Source organism: Nomia melanderi, chromosome 7 (assembly GCF_051020985.1).
Source record: "Nomia melanderi isolate GNS246 chromosome 7, iyNomMela1, whole genome shotgun sequence".
NCBI lineage: Eukaryota > Metazoa > Arthropoda > Insecta > Hymenoptera > Halictidae > Nomia > Nomia melanderi.
In genome coordinates this window covers 15,039,074-15,063,837 of record NC_135005.1, presented here as the reverse complement: position 1 = coordinate 15,063,837, position 24,764 = coordinate 15,039,074, and the positions used below count along the sequence as shown (strand labels likewise).

Here is a 24,764-nt window from a genome sequence, read left to right as displayed (position 1 = left end):
TCGCTTTAATTTTTCGTTAGGATATATTTTAAGTGCACTTGGCCTGCATTTAACGAGTACACACTTCATTATTTGATTTTGTACTAAGTCGAATTTTGTACTAAGAAGGAAAATAAAAGATCAAAGAAATATTATAGAATTTCTAATTTTCCGTAATACTATAAAAATTCGTTGCAAATCAACCTGAAGTGCTAAGGGTTAACCCTTCGAACTCTGTAGGCTCCAATATTCCAAGAATAGTATCAGACACTTTAATGAATCTTAAAGAAACTACCCTAAAGTTATTCGATTTTTCACACATCCAAATTCTCTAACAAAGATCGAAGAAATGTTACAGCATTTCTCATTTTCGCTAGGAATACTATAAAAATTAGTTGCTGATAGATCACAAAACAACCTGGAGTGCTAACGATTAGTACCGATTTCGTTTGATTTTCGCTTCCGTTTGTACACGAAGCATCGAACTTTTCTAATCTCCACCGTTTCCCCTATTCTTCGGAATTTTCCCAGTTTCCACGAGTTAAACCTAACTTTAACCAAACCTATAACGTTCGCCTTGGCCGCGTTATTACCACGAAATCTCGATTCGCGACGCGGAACGGAGGGATAAAAATAATAACGATCTCCGCGGGAACGGGAGCAGCGTCGCCGAGGATTTCCAATTAACGGCGGCCGAAACGACGAGCCTCGCCCCGTTAAATCATCCCCGCGCCCCTCGTTAAAGACGAACAAAACGCCCGGACGATAACTCACAATCGCGATCCATCTAATCCACGGACAAACTGTGCCATAAAGCGCGGAATAAAATACCGTTGTCCGACGTATTTGTCTACCAGCAGTAACGGGCCGCGCGCCGGGTCGCGTCGATTATTTACCCTGCTGGGTCCGCCGTCGACGTATTAGCCCAGGCTAACCGAAGAACCGCTCCATCTTGCGCAGATCCGTATCATGATCTATGGCCGTTCACCCGGCGAACCAGTCGGGGGACTTGAAAGCCTGTCCGGTGTTCTTCCGCTCGCCGTAACGTAAATAAGTTTGCTTAAATTCAATATTCCTTGTCTTCCCCTCGAAAAACTTGAGCACCGCGAGCTTCTCCTTTTTCAATTGAATTACAGTGTTTGTCGGGAAAACAACGTGGCTTTCTAGGATAAAGTTGTATCGTGAATAACTTCTGTTGTATTCGGTGGTTTTCGTGTAGACGAGATCTAAGGATAATGACAGATTTTGTAGTATTTCAATGTGAAGGGAAGAGACTGAATCTTAGACGTTTCTAATGTTTGAATGTAAGCCAGGGAAACTTTAGCCCGATTCTAGGTCTCAGTCATTTCTAACGCTTCGATCTGAACCAAAGAAGACTCTATTCAATTCTAAATCCCAGTCGTTTCCAACATTCCAATCTAAACTAAGGAAAATTCTATCCGATTGTAAATCCCCATCGTTCCTGAAATTTCGATATCAACCGAAGGAAATTCATAGATTTCATAATTCATTTATAATTTACTTATCTAATTTTAGGACTTCACGCCAAGTTCCATTAATTTCCAACACTTCAACATAGAATTCAACCAATTGAAACTCTCAATTATACGCACGTTTCAAAAACTTCGATATAAACCAAAGAAAATTCATAGATTTCATAATTCATTCATAATTTACTTATATAATTTAGGACTTCACACCAAGTCCCAATAATTTCCGACACTTCAACATAGAATTCAACCAATTCGAATTCTCAATTACACGCACGTTTCAAAAATTTCGATATAAACCAAACGGAATGCGAAGTCTAGCTCTCGATCTTTCCTAAAATCTAAACATACACCGAGAGGTAGCACTAGCTCCACCATTAGATACCGGCTTCAAGGAAATCCCCGAGTGATATTGATGATACACCCTGGATAATTACTCGACAACAATGCCTGTTCATCTTTTTGCCCGGACGGGTGCAAAGTTCGCGAACAAACCGATCGTGTTGGGCGAGGACCGCTGCCACTGGGGCTAGGGGTGGCCACTTTCGATCGGGCCGCATTGATCACATTCCGGGGGAGCCTGGCCGCGCTCGCACCGCACGCCGAACAGATTCCCGGAGCGTTTATAAGCGCCAACGGCGGCGAAGTATTCGATACTACGGCGTCAACAATTTCAATCGATTTATTTAACCGGAATGGAGGGGGGCTAATTCGAACGTTCACCCGCTGAACCCCGCAGGATCGCCGGGTTTCCAACGAAGAATCTACGCGCATTCGAGATCGGCCATAAGGGAAACCAGAAAATCGTGAAATCGTTCCATAAAAATTTTTGAATTGAACTGTAACCTCTTTCGTAGCGACCCTCTTTTGAGTTTACGATATGGTGTTTGAAGATCGTTTAAGCTTACTTATGATCCTTATTACTATTGTTGTTATTGTATGAATACAGTAATCGTTGATTAATTGTTGTATGATATTGCGATTATATAATTGTTTGACATATACGTGGTATAATGCCATGAATAAATGATAATGGTCGATGTTGGTACAACGCACGATTTCGGAAATTTCGATGAAATTTCCGAAATCCCCGAGATACAGCAATTGAAATAAAACAGCTGGCACTGTTTCGATAACTTGCGAGCTATTCATTTAGCGAATAATTATAGATGTTTTACGAATTACCCGATTCCTCGGTGCGCAATTGTTCCAATAATTGCGATGTTTGCTTGCCAACAATCACGCGATTCGGCGATTGAAACGCCGATCCAGATGTAACGCGATATATAATAAAAGCATAGAGCTGCCGTGCGCAACGAGCGCACGCGACGTTCCTGCCGAGCGAGCGTTCGGCCGTTGCACGAATACGTTCAATATTGTTAAATCCGATTGATCATATTCGATATCATTTTATTTACCAACAGAGGCCTGACAATGTTCAATTAATTATAGCATCGGCATAATTAGCCACCGCTGTCCGTTCCAACGAGCTCGTTCGACGACTAAATTCTTAATTCGTCGCGACTGTGTTCGCAATTAAAACTAGCGAAAGTCGCAACGACCCGCGCGGCGGGGCGCGTAACGCAAACACCGAAGGTGTAACGCGCCGTCATGAAAACATTCAAAAATCACAACGAATTCGCGCAACAAACGGTTACACGGAAAAAAGGAGCGACTTCTTCCGCAAACAGGCACCGATAACCGAACGTTCCCGGAACATCGAGCGCGTGATAGAAACAAAACAACAGCCCGAAAACCGGGGGGACGCGACGAGAAGCGCGAACCAACGAAAACGAAAGCAACGCGAGCGCGAAATGATCAGTCTCCCGCGAGGCGGACCGCCCCGACAAACCTTCGAATTCCGATTTCCCGGGTTAGTTCGAAACTTCTAATTACTTCTCGCCTGAAAAGCGCCCGATTCCGCGTTACACCGGGGACAACGTTCCCCCGCGAGAATCGTCGTCGAGCGGGAGCGGATGTCGTCGTCGGCGAAGTTCGCCTCCTCGGAATAATCGGGGAGCCGGGGATGAAAAAAATAATAAAAACTAACATTGTCCCGTAGCTCGAGAAGTTTAACGAACCGACGGGCGGAAGTAACGGGTGGAAAGGGCGGCAGCGTCTCGGGATCGACTGATTAATTCCCCGGATCGGTTCGGAGGAATCGACTCGACGGGAAGAGTATCCCGTTGCCCGCGCGAACGGTCGCCGGATCCTCGTGAATTAACAATGAAAAGATAAGAAACTAAAGGGAGGAAAAAGAGTGTACCTACAGCGCTGGGGGAAAAACGCGAGCGAACGGGGGGAGGGGGTGTAACTAAGAGGCGCCGGGGCGACCGAACAAAAGGATCGCGGCGCGGCGGGGCGAAACCGGCGAAGAAGTTCGAGAAGCGAAAAAGAACGAGCACGAACGGCCGGAGAGTAGCCCGGCTGGCTAAAGTTCTTTTTACCGGCTAATTGATTCATTGCCTTATTGAATAGAGGAGGCGATATATCGGGCGGCGGTAAAGGGAGAATAACGGGCTAGCCGCGGCGAGGAAGTGAAAACGGAGCGGCACCGAGTACATATATCAGGATCACGAAACACGGGGCGGAGGGGGGGTTGGAGCGCGTTAAGGGAACGTTTATTTTCCGATCGAACGGTATTGTGGCCGCGCGCGGACCGCTCGAGTGTCTGGGAACCGGGATCCCCACGTTCTCCACGGGAAAAAAGGAGGAAACGCCGGAACACGGGCCGAAGTTCTCCGAAGATTAACTCCCATGCGGGATACGGACGACTTTCGAACACGTCGCTGGGAATTGCTCGGTACGATTCTTTATTGCACGTACCAGTCGTTTGGTTATCGATCTTCGGCGGTATGGCTAATTGGTTCCTCGTGCGGCCGCGGAGGTTTGACGGAGAGATAGTGAGGGTGGTTTGATGGTTGGACGGGAGACGGAGGTTTTATTGCGGACGATCTATGGGATTGTATTCTTGTTATTAATCGTGTAGCTTAACGCGTTGACTGACAAATGAACGCATCGGAGCACCTATGTGGTGAAAATAGTTTTGTTAATAAAGTAGAAACTAGGAAGTCAAGATTATAACTGCTCTGTTGTCCCTCTTGTATCTCATACGTGCAAGAAAATTCGGTTCGTTGGAAACCGAGGAAATTAATGTTTGAGTTTATGTGAAAATGGTGTCATCTGAATTTAGGTGACGTGGTAATGAAGTGTATTCTATATTTTATTAGATGTGAGTTGTGATGCTTATGCAGTCAGATTCTAGTGTATGATGTAAATGTATCGGGTTTGTTCCTTTTTGGGGGTGAGAATGGATTTTTATGTAGGAATTGATTCGGTTTCTTTGAGTGTTCGATGAAGTGATTTTTGGCAGTTGTTCTATTGTTTTGGGATTTTTTGAATTTAAGGTGGAGGTGGAACGAGGTTGAGGTTTTAACGAGTGTTTCGAGAACGATTCGTCTCGCGAGGAAGAGGGGAGTTTTTGAAGAGACGTCGGATTCCATGCCTAATAATTCAATGATCGACCGAAGCCCGCGGGAAAGTGGTCTGTGAACGAGTCGACTTGTTCCATCCGGAACAGGAAAGGACAAAGGACAAAAGGGACGGGAAGAGATCGGGGGAATGTAGAAAGGGGATAATCGGGAGACAAAAAACGACTATGAGGATGTAGGAAGAGAAGGGTTCGCAGAAAAGAAGGCTCGAAAAATAGTAGTCCCTCGAGGGGGTGAAAAAACACGTTGGCGCGAAGGGAAATAAGGGTGAAGGTGGTGGCGCGATCGTCGAGCAACGGGAAAGGGGTCGCGGAACAGCGAGGAGGGTATACAGGGTGTCGAGGAAATAGGCGGTCGCGCTCTGACATTCTCTTCTGGCCTATGGAATTGAATAGGTCAAATCAATATAGACCAAGCGAATAAACCACCCTATCGCCACGGGACTCTTACATCCGTGCCATTCTCTTTATTAAATATTCACTGCTAAATTCAGGCTCACTATCAAACGTGCCGCACGTGTGAACGGAAACATTTGGGAATCGTACCTTTTTCAGTTAACACTCTATGGGCTGAATTTTTGTTCACGATTATAACAGAATTTATGCAGTACTAACTTAATAAATATCCACATATGAATACGAATTAACAATGTGTTCAATAGTTTCCATAACTTCATCGAACGAACATATTTCGTAACTTTCAAGTTATAATGACGCTGAACTTTCATGCCTGAGCGTATAGAAGTTTAAGTTAACTGATTACTTAAGTTTATTCAACACTTCGAGTGCAAAATGAAATAAATCAACAAGCTGCCAATATACTGATATGTGACTTCAAAGTTCCATGGGCCTACAGAGATTCGCAAACATTTCTATATTATAAACAATGATACCCATCGTGGTAACATTCAGTTTGACGAACGTGCAATGATAACAATCCAATTCAGTCAAATGATTTAATATGGTATTTTTTCCATTTTCTGTATTTTCCTCTATGAAATCGTTCGTGTTAAGGGTTGTTTTCGGTTGTACGCTGTTACTGTAACTGCAACAGTATACACTCGTCGGTTTATCAACGAAAAAACAAACGATCTCAGGAACCTTCAATAAACAAATGTATACCATTACGCTCACGGTAACAGTGGCACAGCGTACAACCGAAAACAGCAGCTCGACGAAGAAAGGTCGAATCCCCAAAGCCCCGAGCGAAGCTTCCAATCACATATAAAGGACCTCATTCGAAAGGAAGTGGTTATTTCATCTGTCCCCTCCGCCAATCCGAAACTTCGTCCACCTGTTTCCCCGACACCCCGTACACAGCGGAGCGTGTAGCGCGGGTGTTGACTGTCTGCCGTTGGATACGGTAGTTAGAGGCCGACGAGAAGAGAGACAAGCTGATACACTGCGACGCAGGGGGGCTGAAGAGAGGCTGGATAGGCGAGATAAATAACGTGCCCGGGGGATGGGGACGGGACGCGACGTCCATGGTGTGACAAAGAAGGGACTCCTAGTGGACGGGGGTTTGGCTCGAGGCGCGTCGGCGGAGAAAAGGAGGGGACGGGAGATCCAAGCTGGAAAATTGTGTGCGCGACGCGCTGAAGGACAGCGGAAAAGTGGGGTTCGCGTCGCGAGGGAAGGTGACGGTGATAATGGTCCCGCGAGCAGTCGGGGGACACGGGGCCGAGAGCGGGGGAGGGGGGTGGCTGGTAAAAACCTGAAAGACAGTGGACGACGGAATTGTAAAGACAGACGGCGGTGGGCGCACAAAGTTGGCGCTCCGGGGAGGCGCTCTCAAGGAGGACGGACGGGAAGACAATGGCGGCCGGCGGAGGGAGAAGGATGGACGCGGAAATGGAAGCCGAAGGGGCGAACGGGCGGAGGGGAGGGAAGAGGCAGGTTGCGTGACAGAACGCGGAGAAAACGAGAGACAAAAGGGAGAGGCGGGGGACGCGCGAGAAATTGAAAGGGGAAAGTAACGGAGCGAAATCGGGGATGGAGAGGACGCACAATGGCGACCGGAGGGGGTGGACTCGGCGGTGCCGGAGTCAGTGGGTGGGGGCCAGTGGCGAATAGATAGTTTTATTCATTGCCCGGGGCCGTACAGAGCCCTCGGAAATGCCGAGTCGTCGTCGGTGCCGCGAAATTCGTGGAACAGCTGACTCTTCCTCCTCGGGGGGGAAGAAAGGAGAGCGCGACGAGGATTTTTCGCGTATAATGGCCCCACTGGCGGAAATTTCCGCGGCGGAGGTTTCCCACGCGCGGCGAGCGTTTGAAAAATCGGGGGATTTTCGAAAGGGTTAGGGGATCCGTTGATTACACCGAGTTGTTCGCCGAGTCGTGCCGGCGCGGCGGGGCGCGCGCCGCGCGACTTATTCCGCGATAATCTCGTAACAGGCCTTTGGCACACGTTCGGTGACCTCGTTCGGCGCGAGGGCTGGGAACTTTTAGTGCGCGTTTCCTCGTTCCCTCGTTCTTTTGGTTTCCGGTGGCCTCTGTTTCTAACGAGGAGCCGCGCGGCTCGATATTGAATCGTTCCCCGGCGCGGATACGGCCGGCGCACGCCAGCCTCGCGATAAGTAATGCAATATTTTTTGATCGATTGGACGGGTTAAACTCGTCCGCGTTGTTACGCTCGGCCTCCGCTATTGTTTTTCAGGGAACGACGCGCTGGCGCGCGCGCGCGCGCGGATTCGATTTATATTGAAAGAGTGTCCGTCGCTCATTTCGTGATTAATGCCCCGGCGAAACATCATATCTGCGGTTCCGGCGCGGACACGTTGTCCGGGGCTTTATTTATTCAAATTTAATTTCGACAATCGCCCCGCCCGGGCTGAATCGATTGGACGGCCGCGGGTTTAATCTTCGATGCGGGCGCGACAGCGATCGAGCTCTGCGCTCGATCTCTCGGTTTTTTGATGGACGATCGACCGCGGACTGCGCGCTACTGTAATTGATAGACTGCGGATCTTTATGCAAACTCGAATTTTAAACGACGCAATTAGAGGAACGGAATTACGGTGAAATGGTTTTTCCTGACGGACGCCGCGGGGTGCGATGTTCTTTGGGTATTCCATACACGTGTTTCGTGTTTAAAGTTTCTCGTAAATTACGTAAAGTCCGGTAGTTAATATTATACGGCACTGTACGAGATTAATTCTTCCTCCGTTGCGTTTTTCATTAGATTAGTTCCAACGTGCGTAATATTAAATCTCCGCGCTCGGAATTTTGTTTTGTATTTCCATTGTCATGGCTTTTCAGCGTGACGAGTGTTCCGTTTGAAATCCCGGTGTAAAGGACAGCCGATGGCAAGTGGAATAATTTTGTTTGCCAATTATATGGACAATGATATATGACCGAAGAATGTGGCGTGAGGCTCGACAAAGGAGTGGCTCGTGAAATTAATTAACGTCGGATTAAGTATTAGCCGTACAAGTGAAAATGTTTCATTGTTTGCCCCGGCGAAGTTTCGAACAATGACAAACGATGAGAGGGTGGCGTGAAATAACCGGCGGAAGAGGGATTAAAGGTCAATGGGACGCGTCGCTTCGAGGTTCTCCACTTTTTACGCTTCAACCGTACGATAACACAGATTAATAACAGACACCGGTAGTTCCGCGATGTTACGGAAGCCGAACTATAAGGCTCGAGTTCATTTGAATCCCGTAGATTGTTGTTCCACCGGTTCTGATCCCACGAAATCTGGCGCGCTGCGGCGTATATTAATTTTCCGTACTCGAAGGAATTCTGTACCTCGCGTTACCCGGCGTTCGAAACTTAAAACGCGGGATTGATTTAATTAATATCGTATTACAACAGCGAATCTACATGGAAACACCTGCTGCGAAGAGAAACAAAGGCCGAGGCAGTATTTTAAATTGGATTTAATGCAGTACCGCCCGCAGGGAGGCAAATTCTATAATAACCGACTGAATCTCTAAAAGAATTATTTACCGCGTCGATTTCGTCGAAGAGAAACCTGTCGACACTGTTTAACACTTCAGCTGCCGAACGAACAAGTCGAAACTATTATGCGATCGAAACAGATCTCTCGATAAAGCGGAAACTAAGAAGTTAAGATCCTTCGCAACGCTTACTCTATCTTTCTTATATCTCATACATCAAACGGTCGGTTCGTTATCAAGAAAATGAATGTTCACCATTAAAACTACCGAGCAGTCGAATCGACTTTTTGAGACCTCTATGGAAACTCCATTAGTGAATCTATCGAGACTTTGATTTATAATTCAGCGCGCTATATCAATTCCTCCAATCATTTCTCAGAGGACCTGCCTTTCTAATCACTGCAAAATAAGGAAATCAGTAATGGGAGATTTCAGCCGTCTGGTAGGTTTCCAGCATTCGTTTCGTTAAATCCGAATAAATGGGTAGATACGAGTGAAATCATTCCTGAACAGAGATATTCTCGAGGAAAGAATGCGCAAGGAGTGCAAGCCGGATGTCTGTTGAAGTTTAAACGAAAGTTTGTCGTATTTCATATTTGGCTGGCTCTCCTGCGCCGTTCATTCCGTCGCATCGTCATCCGAGCGTCGTTGAATCCCCATCGAAACAAGCCTCGATTCCCGCGAAAGGAACAGAGCTTACAACCGAAAGCCCCGAACAACGACGAGACCAAGAACTACGTTCGTTAAAGTCTCGAATTCCCGCATCGATCGCCCTCCCGTCCGAAGACGCTCGAAGACAGTAAGTGCTCGCGAACAGAAACAGCCGTGATAAATACAATGGCCAGTTAGTCGAGGGAAGTTCCGCGCGGCGGGGTATTGTGTTGCGAATTAAATCGTCCTGAAAGCTTGTTCGTTATAGAATAAGTATTTAAGAAGCAATTCGTGCGCCCTTAAAGCGGAACACGTAAAACGAGAGCGTTTCAATTCGTTTCATCGGAACGCTCTGCAATTGTCTTCTATTACTGCGGGATTTCTATGCGGGTGCAGCGTTCGTAAATTAACGAAATACTCGTTGTATCATATTTCGGGAACGTGATTCGGCAAATTGAATTTTCATTGATGGGATTGCTATATTTACAATAATTGTTGTTACATCTCTGTTTTTGAAACTTCGATGATCGATACGAATGGTATTTTCCATCAATTTTTCTATCCAGGGAATTTTCTATATAAAATTGACGGCGCGGTTGAAGGATAAGTTTAACGAACTCGATGTAGAGACGGCGTCGCTAATCGACGCTATCGACGGAAACGCCGGTGGGAAATAGAGTACGACACCTGTACCCCGAAAAGTTCCGAAAGCGGAAAGTTTTCGGAAAATTCACCGCGCGATCAACGATTCAACGAGGACGTAAATTTGCAAAGACACGCTCGTGAGCGCGCGTTCGCCGAAAAGCCGGGCGCTAACAACTTCTTTGCCGAGATAATTGAATAATGCATTCCCTAAACTGCACCTCCGAATAATAATTTCCAGCTCGCGTATTTGTTCGCTCCTGCCGATAACGACGCGAGGCGCGCGCGTTTATCTGCGTACAGTTGCCTGCAGCAACAGCGGCTCGCTCTTATTAACAATTTAAATAACGTTTCCACGGTGCGCCGTGTACGTCGTTTCTTTATCCGATGTGTACTAAATAACTCGGAACGTTGCGCTGTAAACGTGAATCCTTAAAACAGATATATGCTCTTCGAATCGAACGAAATGAAACTCGATGATGATAAAATACAAGAATTATTTTTAAAGCACGAACTCGTGAATCATGATATACTCTACGCATCGGCAATAAAACGAAGAAAACTCATTTCCATTAAAATCCGATACATCCTGTCCTGCTTATCAAGATTTACGGTAGAAATCATCTCCGATTACAACGATTCAAACACTCGTTAACACTAAATTCGCCGAGCAATTCAAAGCGTAACGAACTTGACAAACATCATTCGGTACACGTCGATTGTGATCGATGCAGTTACAGGACTACGCATTCCGATCGTCTATTTTCAACCCGTAAGTACCGAAGTCCGAATAAACGAATATCAAGTTCTCCAGGAACGATTGATCAAACGGCAGAATGGTCGAACATCACGGGAATCCAGTGCGCGACACGCGAAAAGCGTCGCACGAGTGCCAGACGCTTTTGCGAGGAACTGTACGCTGGCGCGAGAGTAATAAGGGTGGTTATTCATCGTTAATGGTTAGCCGTGGCGAACAGGGGAAGCTGCCAGTGGAACGGAAACGGCGGTGAAGAGAGGGAGGAAAGAAAAATGACGAACGCAAAAATTAACCTTGCCCGAGTTTCCCCCTCGAAACATCCCCGTAACCCAGTTGGGGTGGAATTATGTAATCAAGCGGCCGATACCGACAAACGCGACGCGCCGGCCGAACGAGCGAATAAGGGAACAATGTTCGCGCACCTCCGCGCGGTCGTGAAATTTCATTCGCACCCTCGTTATCGCCGGCGGCCGTCCAGCACCGCGAGAGACGGCCGCGCCAAACTTTTCCCGTTACAAATTCAATTCGTCCGAGTTATCGGCGAACCGTCATTACCCGGCCGTGTCATTAATAGATCGTTTTCCCGGTGACACGCGCTCCACCGCCGAATTCGGCGACGCAAAAATCCGGACGACTCTCCGCGGCACACCCCGGCCGCGCGAGTTCGAGCGCCCACATTAACGTCAACCCTCGCCGGACGCGCCCGTCCGACGGCTTTAATAGTGATCGATAACCCGACGGACACGCGTGGTACACCCGCTTTCTCCTGGACAACGGGTTCCTTGACTTTTCTTTCTAATCCGAGGATATTTATGTCTGTTGGGCTAATCCTTGCGCCGGATACCGTTTTCAAACGGAATTTTGTTCGCGAGAGAATTGGATGAAATCGCTTTGGATCTCCGGTTTTTCGTTACTTTTACGTTGGGTTCGCTTGTTTTCAAGTGGCGGACTTAGGGGAGATTATTGTAATGTTGGAGTTTGCGAAATCTCGGTGCTAACGCGAAGGGATACGCGGAAGACGTGAAAAGTATGAAATGGAATTTTACTTTGGAGATGATCGACTGCGGAGTTTACTTCTGAAAGCAATTTCCGATGATTTCGTTGGTTGCTGAGGGGCAAAGATGTTTTTGTTAGGTACAATATTTCGATTGATTCACTTTGTCTCTGATATTTAAGTGTATCTTATCGTGATCAGCGGCGAACGTAAACAATCGTTGACGATCGAGCGCAGCTCATCGTTACGCGAAAGTTACGCCGCGGATTACGAGGGTTATCCGGAGTTATCCAGAAAGTAAGACTCGTTTACATGTAGATGCAAGCTAACTGGAAAGTTACCATCTTCCTGGAAAATTCCGGAAACTTTTAAGAGGACGATCACTTGCGGGAAGCAACAATTTAAAGAATATATGCTTCCTGTGTAACTCAAGCATTTTAAAACTATGTACTCTGCTAAAGAAAAGAGGAGCAACGGTTGTATCGGTGAAACAAATAACTGTATGTATTCGTAAATTCCGCGAATAAAGCGAAACTTTTCAAAATACATTTGTACCGCCGTTGTTTTAAAGAGAGTATTACTTTCCGGACGATACTCGACCGCGAGCACGTGTCGCGTGAGCGCGCGACGCACCGACAAGATGGAGTACCTCGTGATCGTGAGTCCAGTAAATGGCGGTCGGCGGTTCCGGGCTGTGACGCACCACGCAGGTGAGGTTCATCGTGCTGCCTCTGTTTATAAACATCTCTGGCTCGCCCACAATTGACGTCACCGGTTCTGTAGGGAACAAAAGAGTCGGTGGTACAATGTATGTATTATTAATATGTTATCGGGAATTTATTAATCCCTTGCCTTACAATAACGTGTCCGATATTACAGTTCTGTTATCAATAATTATACTTTACAGCGAACAAAGACAAACACAAAGTAAAATTTTCCTCTTTGTTCGATAAATTATTAGCGGCAAAGCGACTGTATCGATCATAGTTGAGAGATAAATCACAGGGCACGAGGTTAAGCCGAAATATTCACTGCTATCGCAACATAATGCAATTAATAAAAAGGATAAAATTAAAACGAGGCTATTACGGGTCATCCTTATACATTTATGGATTAAGCACTGCGTCGGTGATCGATGACCGACGGCAAATTTTCAAGCCTCGTTGAACATCGATGACCAACGATGTAATACTATATATAAAACACAATATGCGATATAGTAGGAAATAGATGGTACGATATTTCGAGTATTGAACACTTTTGTTCAATTAAGATATTGAAGTTTAATTCACCTCTGTACTATCGCATTCATGAAATGAAAAATTGTGAAGCACATCGAATAGCAAATGGCTGACAAATACAGTACAATGGTGGTTTCAATAAAGCTTGCACACCGGGCAATCACTTTCTGCACGTTTTCAATGACCCGCAACGCGCACCGCAGAAAATACGATAATTTTTTTATTATCTTCATTGATACTGCAAGTCGTGATACGGAAGAAACTGTCCTTTATTCGACCGAGGCGTTTAATGAATCATGAGAAACGGTGGAACCCACCGATCACGACGAAAATGTTATCGGAACATCCGTTGAAATGTAAACTTTAAAGTGATATATGATACTTGCGTGCGCGGCGTCGGTAACGAGTGGGAAAAAACGGCGTCGCGTAACCAAACGGAGGATATACGTATATATTTTTATATATACATGTACATACACACATGTATATGCATATATACGGAGGCGTGATACCGGCGAAATTGGATTTCAAATAAAACGCGTTTTATTTCCAACGAAATCAAATGTTATTCGATAATATATTCCCGCCAGTACTGTTCGGCGATATTTTGGTAACGTTCCAGCCCGAAGAGAGCATGTCGAACGACCACCTTTTCTACGCGAGAATTTCGAAAACCACTCCTGACACACGCGTCCGCCCGCCATGTCCTCTCCACGCGCGATACTAATCTTCATTTGTGTTCCACCGTTACAGCGAAGTGAAACAACATGTTCGCGTCGGTGAAACTCGTTACACCGGCACGTTTTCCAGGTGCGACAAAGATAATATTAAATTATTCGAACAACGCCACGGTCGCCGGGAAATATTCTTCGCAGTTCGTTTTAAGCGCGGATGCAAAACTGCGTTGTTCCGGCTGAATGTCTGCAGTGATAACAGGCGTACGGTGACTTTGGGAATAGACCGAGTAATTATGGAAGAATCATCGTGCTGCGTTACCGTGTTATTTTAACGGTGGGACGCGTTTCAATAAAACATTAATAAAAAGATATTTCACGGTCGATGCACAATATTCGATATCCCTGGAAAATGCCGGAACGACTTCCGCATTGTTTACTTTAGAAATTGCCACCGGCGTAATTAACTGTGCTGGATTAATACTTTTATTTGTACAAGTAAACGACGCTGTAATCGATTCAACGTAATTGACTGTGATTGCAAAATAACGGATGAATGTTTCAGTGTCCATCATTTCCTTTCCGCGACATTTTCTCCAGTCAAAGGGTAATTACGCGCAGGCGAATGATTATGATCCGAATTGTTTTCCCTCGCCAACCAATGGTGTTGCGACCAATGCCATCGAGCAAATTATCAATATAATCAGGAATAGCTATTGTCGAAATGTACTCTCGCATAAGGCAGAGAATTACAGGTCGGTTCATTAAATTAACTGATTCATTAATTCATTAGACGAACAATACGGCGAAAAAAGGACAAAGCCGGTTAGTGCACAAAGGGTTCCAATTTCACTTGGCCATTCGAAAATAATTAATATCTCCGTGGAATATATAGAAACTGCTCGAATGAAAATTTGCTTTTTAAACAATGTCGAAATTCGTCGGACCAATGGGAAGTTGCACGTTGATTGCGGTCGTCGCGCGTATTTCTTTATGTAACCGAAATGTTTGTGTGACAAATGTGTCACGATTAAACGGTCGAATCGACATTTTACAATTGCCAAATATTTGATTGAGCAAGCGAAAACCCCGGTTCCCGGCGAGCCGCGCGCTCGTGAGTAATTTGAAATTTTTCTACGCCACCGTTCTGCCAAGAACCGGAATTGCGTGTTTTATCCTGTCACAGATGACAGGGCGTGGCCGCCATGACAGCGTGACCCTTCGAACGATGGGAAAATAGATCGAAAAATGGATTCGTTTAAACGAATAGCCCACCGCGATGAAAGTATCTTTTTTATTTTTCGAAAATTTTTTCGAGTTTACACGTCCTCTCGTATGCAAGCGCGCTATCTCGTCTGTCGATCACTCGCCTGATCTACTTGTAACAAACAATGCCCGTGTCGCTCGTAAATCTGCACATAAATTGAAAAGAAAAAAGGAAACTCCGCTGTTGTTACACGCGAAGATCGAAGTCAAGAGTGTATCTTCTCTGCGAAACAATGCTCTACCGTAGATTATTTTCACCTCGAGTCGGTAGTCTACCCGTCTGTAATACTCGTAACAGATCAAACGAAACCTAATCATTTCAAATGACTCGGGAAACCGTGATGTTCCTATTCTCGCGTATTTCCAGCGCGACACGTTGCCGGAGAAAACATTTGACGCATTCCTTTCGCGTCCGCTCTCGTTCACGTCAAACGCGCGAAAATAGACCGCACAGTGGTGGCTCATGGAAATGAACGTGTAAATGGAACATTTTGAATGAAGCTTGTTTTTAAACGGCAAATATTAATATACCAGCAAATGTTTGAAAGTAAAGTTTGCGAAAGGGATGCATGTAAAATTAAATTATTTATTCAGCAATGTACCCGTCGCGGTTGCAGGAAATTCAAATTCCCGCAGCGTTTTTCGTTCCCGCCGTGCGCTCGGCGCGTACGCGTACGCGTTTTCGTGAAAATATTTGCAACGTTCGACGGAAGGGAAAGAAAAATCCCACTGAAACGCGAATTATCGGCGCGCACTTCGAGCGAAGAATTTTCCCGAAAACCTGCGCGCGCAAAATGGAACTTCCCGTTCGCAAAACCGCGAATTGCATTTCAAGTTGGCCCGCCGAGCGTAAGAATTTCGGAAACATTCGGCAAAATTGGGATATCCCCGTTCCAGTCCGTCCATCACCGGCTCGTTCGACATGCAACGAACAATAACCGCGACGCCCGTAAATTCCCGCGCTTCTTTCCGCACGTTAATTGCCGGTCCCCAGTCGAATTATTATCGGAAGCGGGTAATATTGTATCGCTGTCGACGGCGCGCGGTGATATTCTCGCCGAAAAAAAAGGAAAAAAATTGCGGCGAGAATTGAAAAAAAAAGGAGAGAAGAAAATGGACGACTCGCGCGCGCACAAAAGCATTATTCTAGCTTGCATGAAAATTCCAATCTAGATCTATCTTTGCGCGAGATTCACCCGCAAAAACCACTGCATCGGCGCGCCGTGAATGGCTCGAAAAAAAAAGAGAAAAAAAGAAAAAATTGCCTGCAACGCCGAATCATCTGAAAGCAACAGAACAATTCGGTTCTTGGCTCTTTTGATCCGCCGCGGGAAGCATCTGCGCAAAAACGATATGAACAATTTGGCCGCGCGGCGTCATTGAAAAAGATATGAAACCCCGGCGGTCGCGAGCTCCGCGAGCCACGTGGACGGTCGATTCGTTATTTTACAAACAATAACATAATATATTTCACGTCATAACTCAGAATAATAATATTTACGCGTTTGTACGGTAAATATGTGCCGGCGAAGCCATTTGATACGAAAATTTGAAATACGGAGCGCGCGCACGGCCGACTGCGGTATTAATGTAAAGTTAACGGCTAAATAATGATGAAACGTATAAACGGCCGAATATAATTTCCCGACTACAAATACACTTCGGATCCGGTGCATCAACTTTTGAAATTAATATCTCAGCGGCGGAGTATAATAAATATCACGAATAAACGAACGGAACGAAGTAAATTCATTGGATTCCCGCGAGAATCGGGGAGCACGAGTCGTCCTGGTGGATCGGCCGATTTCCAGATTGCACCTATCCAGGTGCATTTCCGACCGGGCAAAAACCAGCAGAAGGCAACGGGGAACGCAATAAAAGAAGCGAACATCGGACCCGATAAAAACAAGACGAGCGAAACTATGGAACAGAGAAGAAAGGGGTGGGGGGCGTGGCAAAAAAACAGCCCTGGAAGGGAAGGAATTTAACTCGTCGGTACTAGTTGTCGAAGCCTCAAAAACTCTCCCCCATCTCCGAAAAACGTGGAAAAAGAAAGGAAAAAGCACTCGGACGGGAAACACCGGCGCCCCGTCGTCCCCCGCGCGCCCCCGCGACGAGACCGACGCGGCGTCCGAATTCAATACTCTTCGGAAATAGTGCGGGGAGGCGAGGAAACAAAAGAAACAGAGAGGATACGCCCGATGGTGGTCGAGCTTTGTGTCTCTGATTATTTTTCGCCGCTTCCGTCGCGGAGGCAAATACAAATTGGCTCGGGGACAGAGGCCGGCGCGCGCGCGGGGGTGCTCGGATCGGCCGGAGGAAAGCACAGGAGGCGGAAAGGGGAAAAGGAAAAAGTCGCTTTAATTGAAATTCAAAGCAGATTCGGAATTGGGAAAACCGTTGTAACGTAAGCCCGATCCGGTGGAACTGAAGCCGAACCGGCGCGGAGGGGTCGGACAATCCTGATAGACGTTTCGGGGAAAATAAAATTAACGAGCACGGACCCAGGGGTCGGGCGGAACGAGAGCGACAGCCGATTCCGACGGGAAGATTGCGCGGCGTGCCGGCAACGGGCGAACCGGTCGGTCGGGGCTGGAAAGAAAAGGCTATCGCCGGAACTAACCGACAACCGAGAGATGCATGGAATGACCGATCGGCGGTGTCGTTGACACTTGACACTCGTAGGTGCCGGAGTCGCGTCGCTGGGGGTATTTCACTTGCAGCGTCCAATCCTCCGTCTGCGGGAAATGCGTCGCGACGAATCTCTGATCGGACGTGTACGTCTCGACGCCGACCGTGAGCAGGTGGATGTCCCTGTGCCTCACCCAGGACACCTGAGGAAACAAAAGAAACGAGAACTTTTAGTTCGTGCAACTGTGATCTTGATTTCTTTGCAAATCTACCGTCCGTTGCAGCGAGGTTGGCACTCGTGACGTCATACAGGCGGATATTGGCGCTCTGAGAAATGTAATTGTGAGTCTGGAAACGACTCTTCCCACTGTTTGTCGCGCGATCCGATTAGTGTGCGTGAACATCTCGGTGAATCGGATATTAGTAATGGAAATCTGCGGACGAGCCGTGCGCATTCGAGGCTGACCAATCAGACGAGAGCGCCAGGTTCGCTGCAACGGGCGGTACGTCTTTGGGACGTACGTGGTTGGTTGTGTTTGGTAAATGTGGTTTGTTTTTAAATGGAATATTGGAGAATGCAACTGAAAGGAGTCACTGGGCTTTTAAATATTGCCTTCGGAGTTTCGATGATAATTTATGTAGCATTGATCTCATTGGTTTGTGATACATTTCGTTCGATTAAGGAACTTCGCGCGAGTACTTCCGCGGGCTAATTGGCAGGAACAGGCGCAACAGTTTATAGTTCGTCGTCGGAGGAAGTTGTATTTACGGTGGAGTTAAGCTGAATAACAAGCATTATGCAAATACACAGTTTTACAGACTAATTCTCGCGAACTAGGATGGACAGGAGTTCATTTGGTCCGCTAAGGCCGTCTTTACGACTCGCCCGGGATACGTATCAGACACGGGCAGGTACTGGTACAGATTACAACGTATAAATGTTTACCTCGGGACTCGCGATTCGAGGACGATGAAACATTTTCTTAAGCATTCGAATAAATATCCAGATTCCGGCCGGGGGAAATTAATTAAGAAAGAAAAGGGAGGGAAAGTGGCTGCAACGCCGAGCCAGGCAGGCGTATTTGCGGAAAGAATCGAAGAACGATACTCGGGGGTATAACGAGAATCCTGAGGGAATGTGTTCGAAGTCTGTACCGGTGCTCGGAAAAAAAAGAAAAATAAGTGGCGGGCATTATTGAATGAGCACCTCATTAACCGGGCTGGGTTTCGATTGCCGGCTGCAGACAGCCCTACTGAAGTCTTTGTTTACCCGCCCGATACCGCTGACTCCTTTTTCCAAATAGGTCAACCCTGATTGGTATAGTTGCCACGGTCTTCGCGATCCTCAGAAGTCGCGAACACTCCCTCTCGACAATGCAACAATCGTGTACCACGTCAAGTTAGTCAAATTTGGACGACACGACTTTTCCACCGAGACCAGAAGTTATTTTATTCGAATCGCAAGCACGCTCTATGCTTTCGGACGAAGATTATTAACGCTGGATTGAAATCGCCTGTTCATTATCGAAGAAAGTAAGAAATTATTGGAAGACAAATTATCGGAATTATTTTTAATACGGAAAGCGAATTACGAATGAATTGAAATTCCGATAGATGCACAGAGTTTCTATGAGTATATTAAGAGAAGGCGATTCGACTGTATTTTTAGAGCTAAGATCGATAGGATATGTCACAATGGAGTGTAACGTGTATATATATATATGTATATCATTATTGTTAATAGCTTCACGGCAATTCAATCATTTCCCCGGCGGTTCGCCGAACGAATCAAATTTCATTAAAACGAGTGAGATCTCCACTGGTTTCAGTTTGGAGGACGATTGTTTAAATAATTCCGCGTTGCTCGGTTTTCATCGGCCGCGGGATCGGCTTTGGAACTTTTATTTAAAAAAGTCGGCTCTCAAGCGTCCATTGGGAAGTCGATTGTTTTCAACTTTTATTAAAAAGTTTGTATAACTGCCTCGGTCTCAGTGACAGAAGCGGCAAATCCGGCAAACGAAAAATTCTTTTCGAAGAGGATAACCCCGGCTGTGATGTTGTTTCCAGCAGATTGACTGGTCGAGGATGTTTGGGAAATTGACAACTTTGTCGCGCCGAAAAAATAGTATCGCGGAATGGGAAGAGGTTATCGAAAGTCACTCGCGGGAGGAGCGCTTTCATCGAGCGAGAAAGCGAACGGCGTGTTTATCGCCTCGTTACATCGTTACATCATTAAAGCGTTCAAAATGTTCGCTTTGAGCGGCGATGCGTGTTCTGAAGCGATTTGTCGCGTACAATAATAACAAATAAAATCGATGGAAAAGGTAACGTTCAAGGAAGATTGCGCGGCAAGATGTTAACGGCCGGGGAACATGGGAAAATGCAGTCGGAGACTTCTGAGAGGGACTTGTTCGCAAATAAACGCTGATGAAACCGATGAAACGATAAATAACCGTGAATCAATTGATCGAGAATCTTTCTTGAGACTCTTCGATGGCAGAGGAATAATGATTGAAATAAAGATAGGAAGATGTAGAAAAATATTGGATGAAATAAATAAACAGCATATTGAGTGTTACAAATAGCTCGAACAAGGATATTTTTAATCTTTTGAATGTTAAAGAGCGACATGTCGCTCTTTCACGCAATTGCGAAGTTTCTTTTTAATTTTATTAGTAACAAAGGAAGCCTAACACGTATTTAATATTGTATAGAAATTTTATTTTTCCTTTATTTTTGATTTTCCTTTATAATCATGTATCTTTGTTTAAAATTCGCATGTATCGAATATGTATGAAAATTTGACACTGAAACGGTTAAACGGAAAATCGATCAAGACTCAACTCGGTCAATAACTTGTTCGTTATACAATGTGAATTGATTAAACGTTATTCTACAATATTGTATTCACGAAAGATTGAATATTAATCTCTTCTTTTTTTAAAGGTTGCATCGTCGGAAATTTATTACTCTTTGGCGAATGAATTATCGATGCATAACTAAATCACCTATCCACGGACGCGGAAAAAGGCATTCGCGTGTTATAACGAAAGAACAAACTCCGAAACAATGGATGCTTGGAACTGTTTACGTTGTTGCACAAATAAATTATTCAATCAAATATATATATAACTGTTACCCGGATGAATTATCCGATTAGAATTCATTTGGCTAATTGTCTCGGGTCGTGTGCAACATATTCATTCGAAACAATTCAAACAACGCTCGATCCTGTTCTAGGTTTAATTAAGCTCTCTAATTGATCATCGCTAGAGTTGGGATGAACTATCTATCTATTTATCTATCTATATATATATATTTTAAGCAACTGCGAATTCAATTGGACGGCCTCGTGAATTCACGAGTACTTCGAAAAAGAAGAGCAATATTCTAAAGTGGGCGATTCTTTTAAACGCTCGAGTACTTGTATAAGTGCGTTTTCAAAATCAGTTTTTTTTTTCATTTATTCTACGGTTTGAGAACAACTCGCGGAAATTGAATGCGTTGCGAGCAGAATTAATGAAACGTCGTTTTTTTTTTTTTATAAGTAAACCTTTAGACGAAGTAAAATTTCCCCGGCATTAAGTTACGCGAATGGAAATTAACTGTGCCGTTTCGATTCACGATATAAATGCGTTAACACAATACAGTAATATTATTGCGCTCGTACACGGTCTCAGAATCACTGTAAGTCCCGTTTTCATTTCACGTAGTCTAACAGAACTTTTATCGTTAAAACTCTCAATTGATAATGCAATTGGGCCACCGCCTACAGAATTAACCCTTCACTACGCAAACAGTACCACAATCGCAATTCCCCGGAAGCTTCTACAATGAAAACACCATCGCGTTCACCGTAGAATCACTCACGAAAATCCCATACACTTACAGAACTTTTCGTAACAAATGGAAACAAGAGAATCAACAATTTATCACGTCGATTCCTCTCTTAACCTTCCCACGCCCAATTAAACACTAATCGTTGCACGCGTAAACCAAAATTACGTGCACAAATACGGACTTCAACCCTTAACAGTCTGAAAGTATTTCAAGTTCATTTATCGCCGAAAAGTACCGTAACATTGATAACAAGCAAATAAAAATAAAAAACTGAGTTCTTCAGTTCTCACTGAAAATCGTCGTCGAATTCAGTTTTCAGAATTAAAATATTAAATTTGATTCGGACTGAGTACCTATTCAAAACATATTACATAACATGATACTCGAGTGTTTCTATGTACAGTGATACAAGTTGCTCTCACTGAAAATCCCCGTCCGCGCGATCCAGTGAAAATTAGCCGGCGCGCGATGCGTTAGCTCATTCGTCTGAATTATTATTCCCCCGATGGAATCGGACACTCGTGGCTCCGCCGTGCTGCGGATCGCGGCGCACTTGAATTACACAGTTCTCCAGGTTCGAATCTCGGAAGCATCGGACTCGATCCGATCCCCGATAATCACCTGTCCGAAGTCGCCATCGCGCAACCCCTAAAACCGGCGGAGCCGATCGGAACGTCCGGTCAGCTGGGAAAGGTCGCCGCGCAATTTTGCGCGCGAATCTACTTAAACTTTAAATTGAACCCCGCGCTCGATTACCCATCGAATGAATAACGATCGGGATTGATTTCACCCCTGATACCGGGGCCGGGGCGTAACTTTTAAATAATAGGCCGAACCGGGTCGATTACACGACCCCGGCGGCCGCCACCCCCCGCGCGCGTTTCCATTTTTCGACGTCGGATAATTTCAAGCTTCTCGGCGTCCGTAATATTCCCCGGTGTTAATTCGAACAATAACCCGCCCCGCCCCGCCGCAGGCGGCGGAGGGAAGACGAAGCATCGGCGTAAATTCCGGCGCGCGTGCAAAGCGGAAAACTGTAGCGCATTATTCCCGGAGCGGCATTATACGACGCGTGAAAAACGCCCGATGCAGATCCGGCCGCGCCGATGACGCGTGCACGTACGGGGTGTCCCGGTTGTAACCCGCGTCGACCGATTTTCGGAACTCTCGAAAGGGGGTGGATGTTTTTTGGATTTTTCCGAAGGACGCGAGTAACGAGAATATTTTAAGCTTGATGAGTCGGTTTCTTTGAGCGCGCAGTGAAAAAGGATTTCTTGGGAGTTTCGAGAAGCGTGCCGCGAACGAAGAATGCGCCGGGAATTTTTTAAATTCGCGACAAAGGGTTGACTGGGGACGACGGAATTTTTTTACACATTTTACGGAGGGTCGATTTTTCCGCGAGAAATTCGAAGGATTTTTATACTTCTTTCCGCGAGAGATTGAATTAACGAGTAATTGTATTATTCGTTTAGAGCTTCCGATGTTGAGTATCGAAGCTCGAAGTTTCAGCGGTGACGCGAATGGAGACGAAGGAAACGAAGTTACGCGAGCATGGAGTTTCATTTAAAAAATTGCATTTTTCATACATCTACCCGTAAAGTGTACACGCGGAATTCGATCGTTGAAACGCGGGACACCGTGTACACCAGCCCGCGAAATTTCCGCGTCCGCCTCGGAACACTCGCGATTCGAAGGGAAAAATATTTTCATGGAGTCGCAACAGCGGCGGGCACGGCTGTTAATATTCTCCCGTTTAATATCTTTTCGATTATTCCGTATTTGTTTTGCCCCCCTTTTTCATTATTGGTTTCGCGGCGCGATGCAGCGAAACAAATAAATGTTAAAAAGGTCGAATGTTCGACTGCATTTATTACCCCCCTTTTTAATTATTGCCCCCCGCGAAGCAACGAAATTAAAACTTGCTAAAATCGTAAATTGCAAGATATTAAACCGTTCGTTAACGTTCTTTTTTTTTCTCCCCCCCCGCTCGGCGCGGGATACACGCTGTTTCCCTGTTATCCGTGCTTCAGGCTCGGGACAAATGGAGAGAGATTAATTAGAAGGACCAAAGATACTCTTGCCTTCTAGGAGGTTATTAATAAAAATGTAACTCCGGTCGATATCAGCTGCCGAGAGGAATCGTCGCGAGGCAACGGGTTGAACCGCGAGCGCAAATGGCTCCGTCTTAATTGCGCTCGCGCGTATTTGCAAATGCGTCGCAAATTGGATTATTAAAAGTAAGAGCGCGCTGTACAAGCGACACGCCACTCGAGGCCGAATTTATTTCCGTGACAATTTAATAATACGATTCGGTGTTCCCGGGACACGCCCGCTCCGCGAAGTTTGTTTCGATTGCGTCGCTTCGGCCGCGTTTTATCTTGGAAGTTCGTTCGTCTGGGATCATTTCTAATATTCACGGTCCGCGGAAGAACGTCGGGAGAAAAATATTTCGTCGCGCGGCGAGCTCGCGACGATTTCTCTCCGCTGGCGGTTGAATATGTTCGTACGAACGGGAAACTTAAGGAGACGCTCGTGCTGTTTTAAAGATGGCGGACCGCTTAACGGTTTTCCTTTATTTTAGAAAATTAGAAAATTAGAAAGTTGAAATTAGAAAATGTTTGCCGAGGCTGGAATCATCGGAAACGCAAGTTTCGTCGATCAAATGTGTTCGTTGTATCCCCGGATCTTGAAAACTTCGTCCTCTTCTTAGGTAATTCATTTACAGTACAATCTTTGAAATCTTTCTTGAGCAGGGGAGAAGTTGTTCCGACGGAAGTGACGTGAAATGGTAGCGAGTTATAACTTCGACGAGATCTAGGACAATTTTTTGTTCTCGGGCGGGTTTCAGATTTTCCGTACTGAATATCAATACAAGCGCGACGCTCTTCCGCCATCCGCAGCTTCTCGTAATTTTAATGTCAAGGAAATAAATGGAATTCCCAACTTCAAAAATGATTCGTCCGGCGGCGGTAAAAGTTACGCAAACATTTCCCGTGGAAAATAATTCCGCGGACTTCCTCCGGCGGAACGGGTGTACACTTGAATAGCTGAATAAACATTTAAACATATTTTAACGATCCTCGAAGCGAGTATCCCCTTTTCAGGTATTCCCCGGCGTATCGGTGATCCGTCTGTTACAAGATTTTACAGCATTAAGCTTCATTGAAGATCGGAAAATTTTTTCCACCCATAACTCCGACCAAACAT

The 24,764-nt window shown here is 45.6% G+C and overlaps 1 protein-coding gene across 5 annotated transcripts in view; it reads right to left on the bottom strand.

Moving 5' to 3' along the window:
• Positions 1-24,764, bottom strand: part of LOC116425088 (neurotrimin) — a 124,004-nt gene that overhangs the window by 77,604 nt on the left and 21,636 nt on the right. For all 5 annotated transcript variants that reach the window (XM_031972299.2, XM_076369112.1, XM_076369110.1 and 2 more), the window contains 2 exons: positions 17,710-17,920; positions 12,555-12,682 (listed from right to left, as the gene is read on the bottom strand). In XM_031972299.2, the coding sequence (XP_031828159.1) occupies positions 12,555-12,682; positions 17,710-17,920 (339 nt within the window). The remainder of the gene's footprint in view (positions 1-12,554; positions 12,683-17,709; positions 17,921-24,764) is intronic.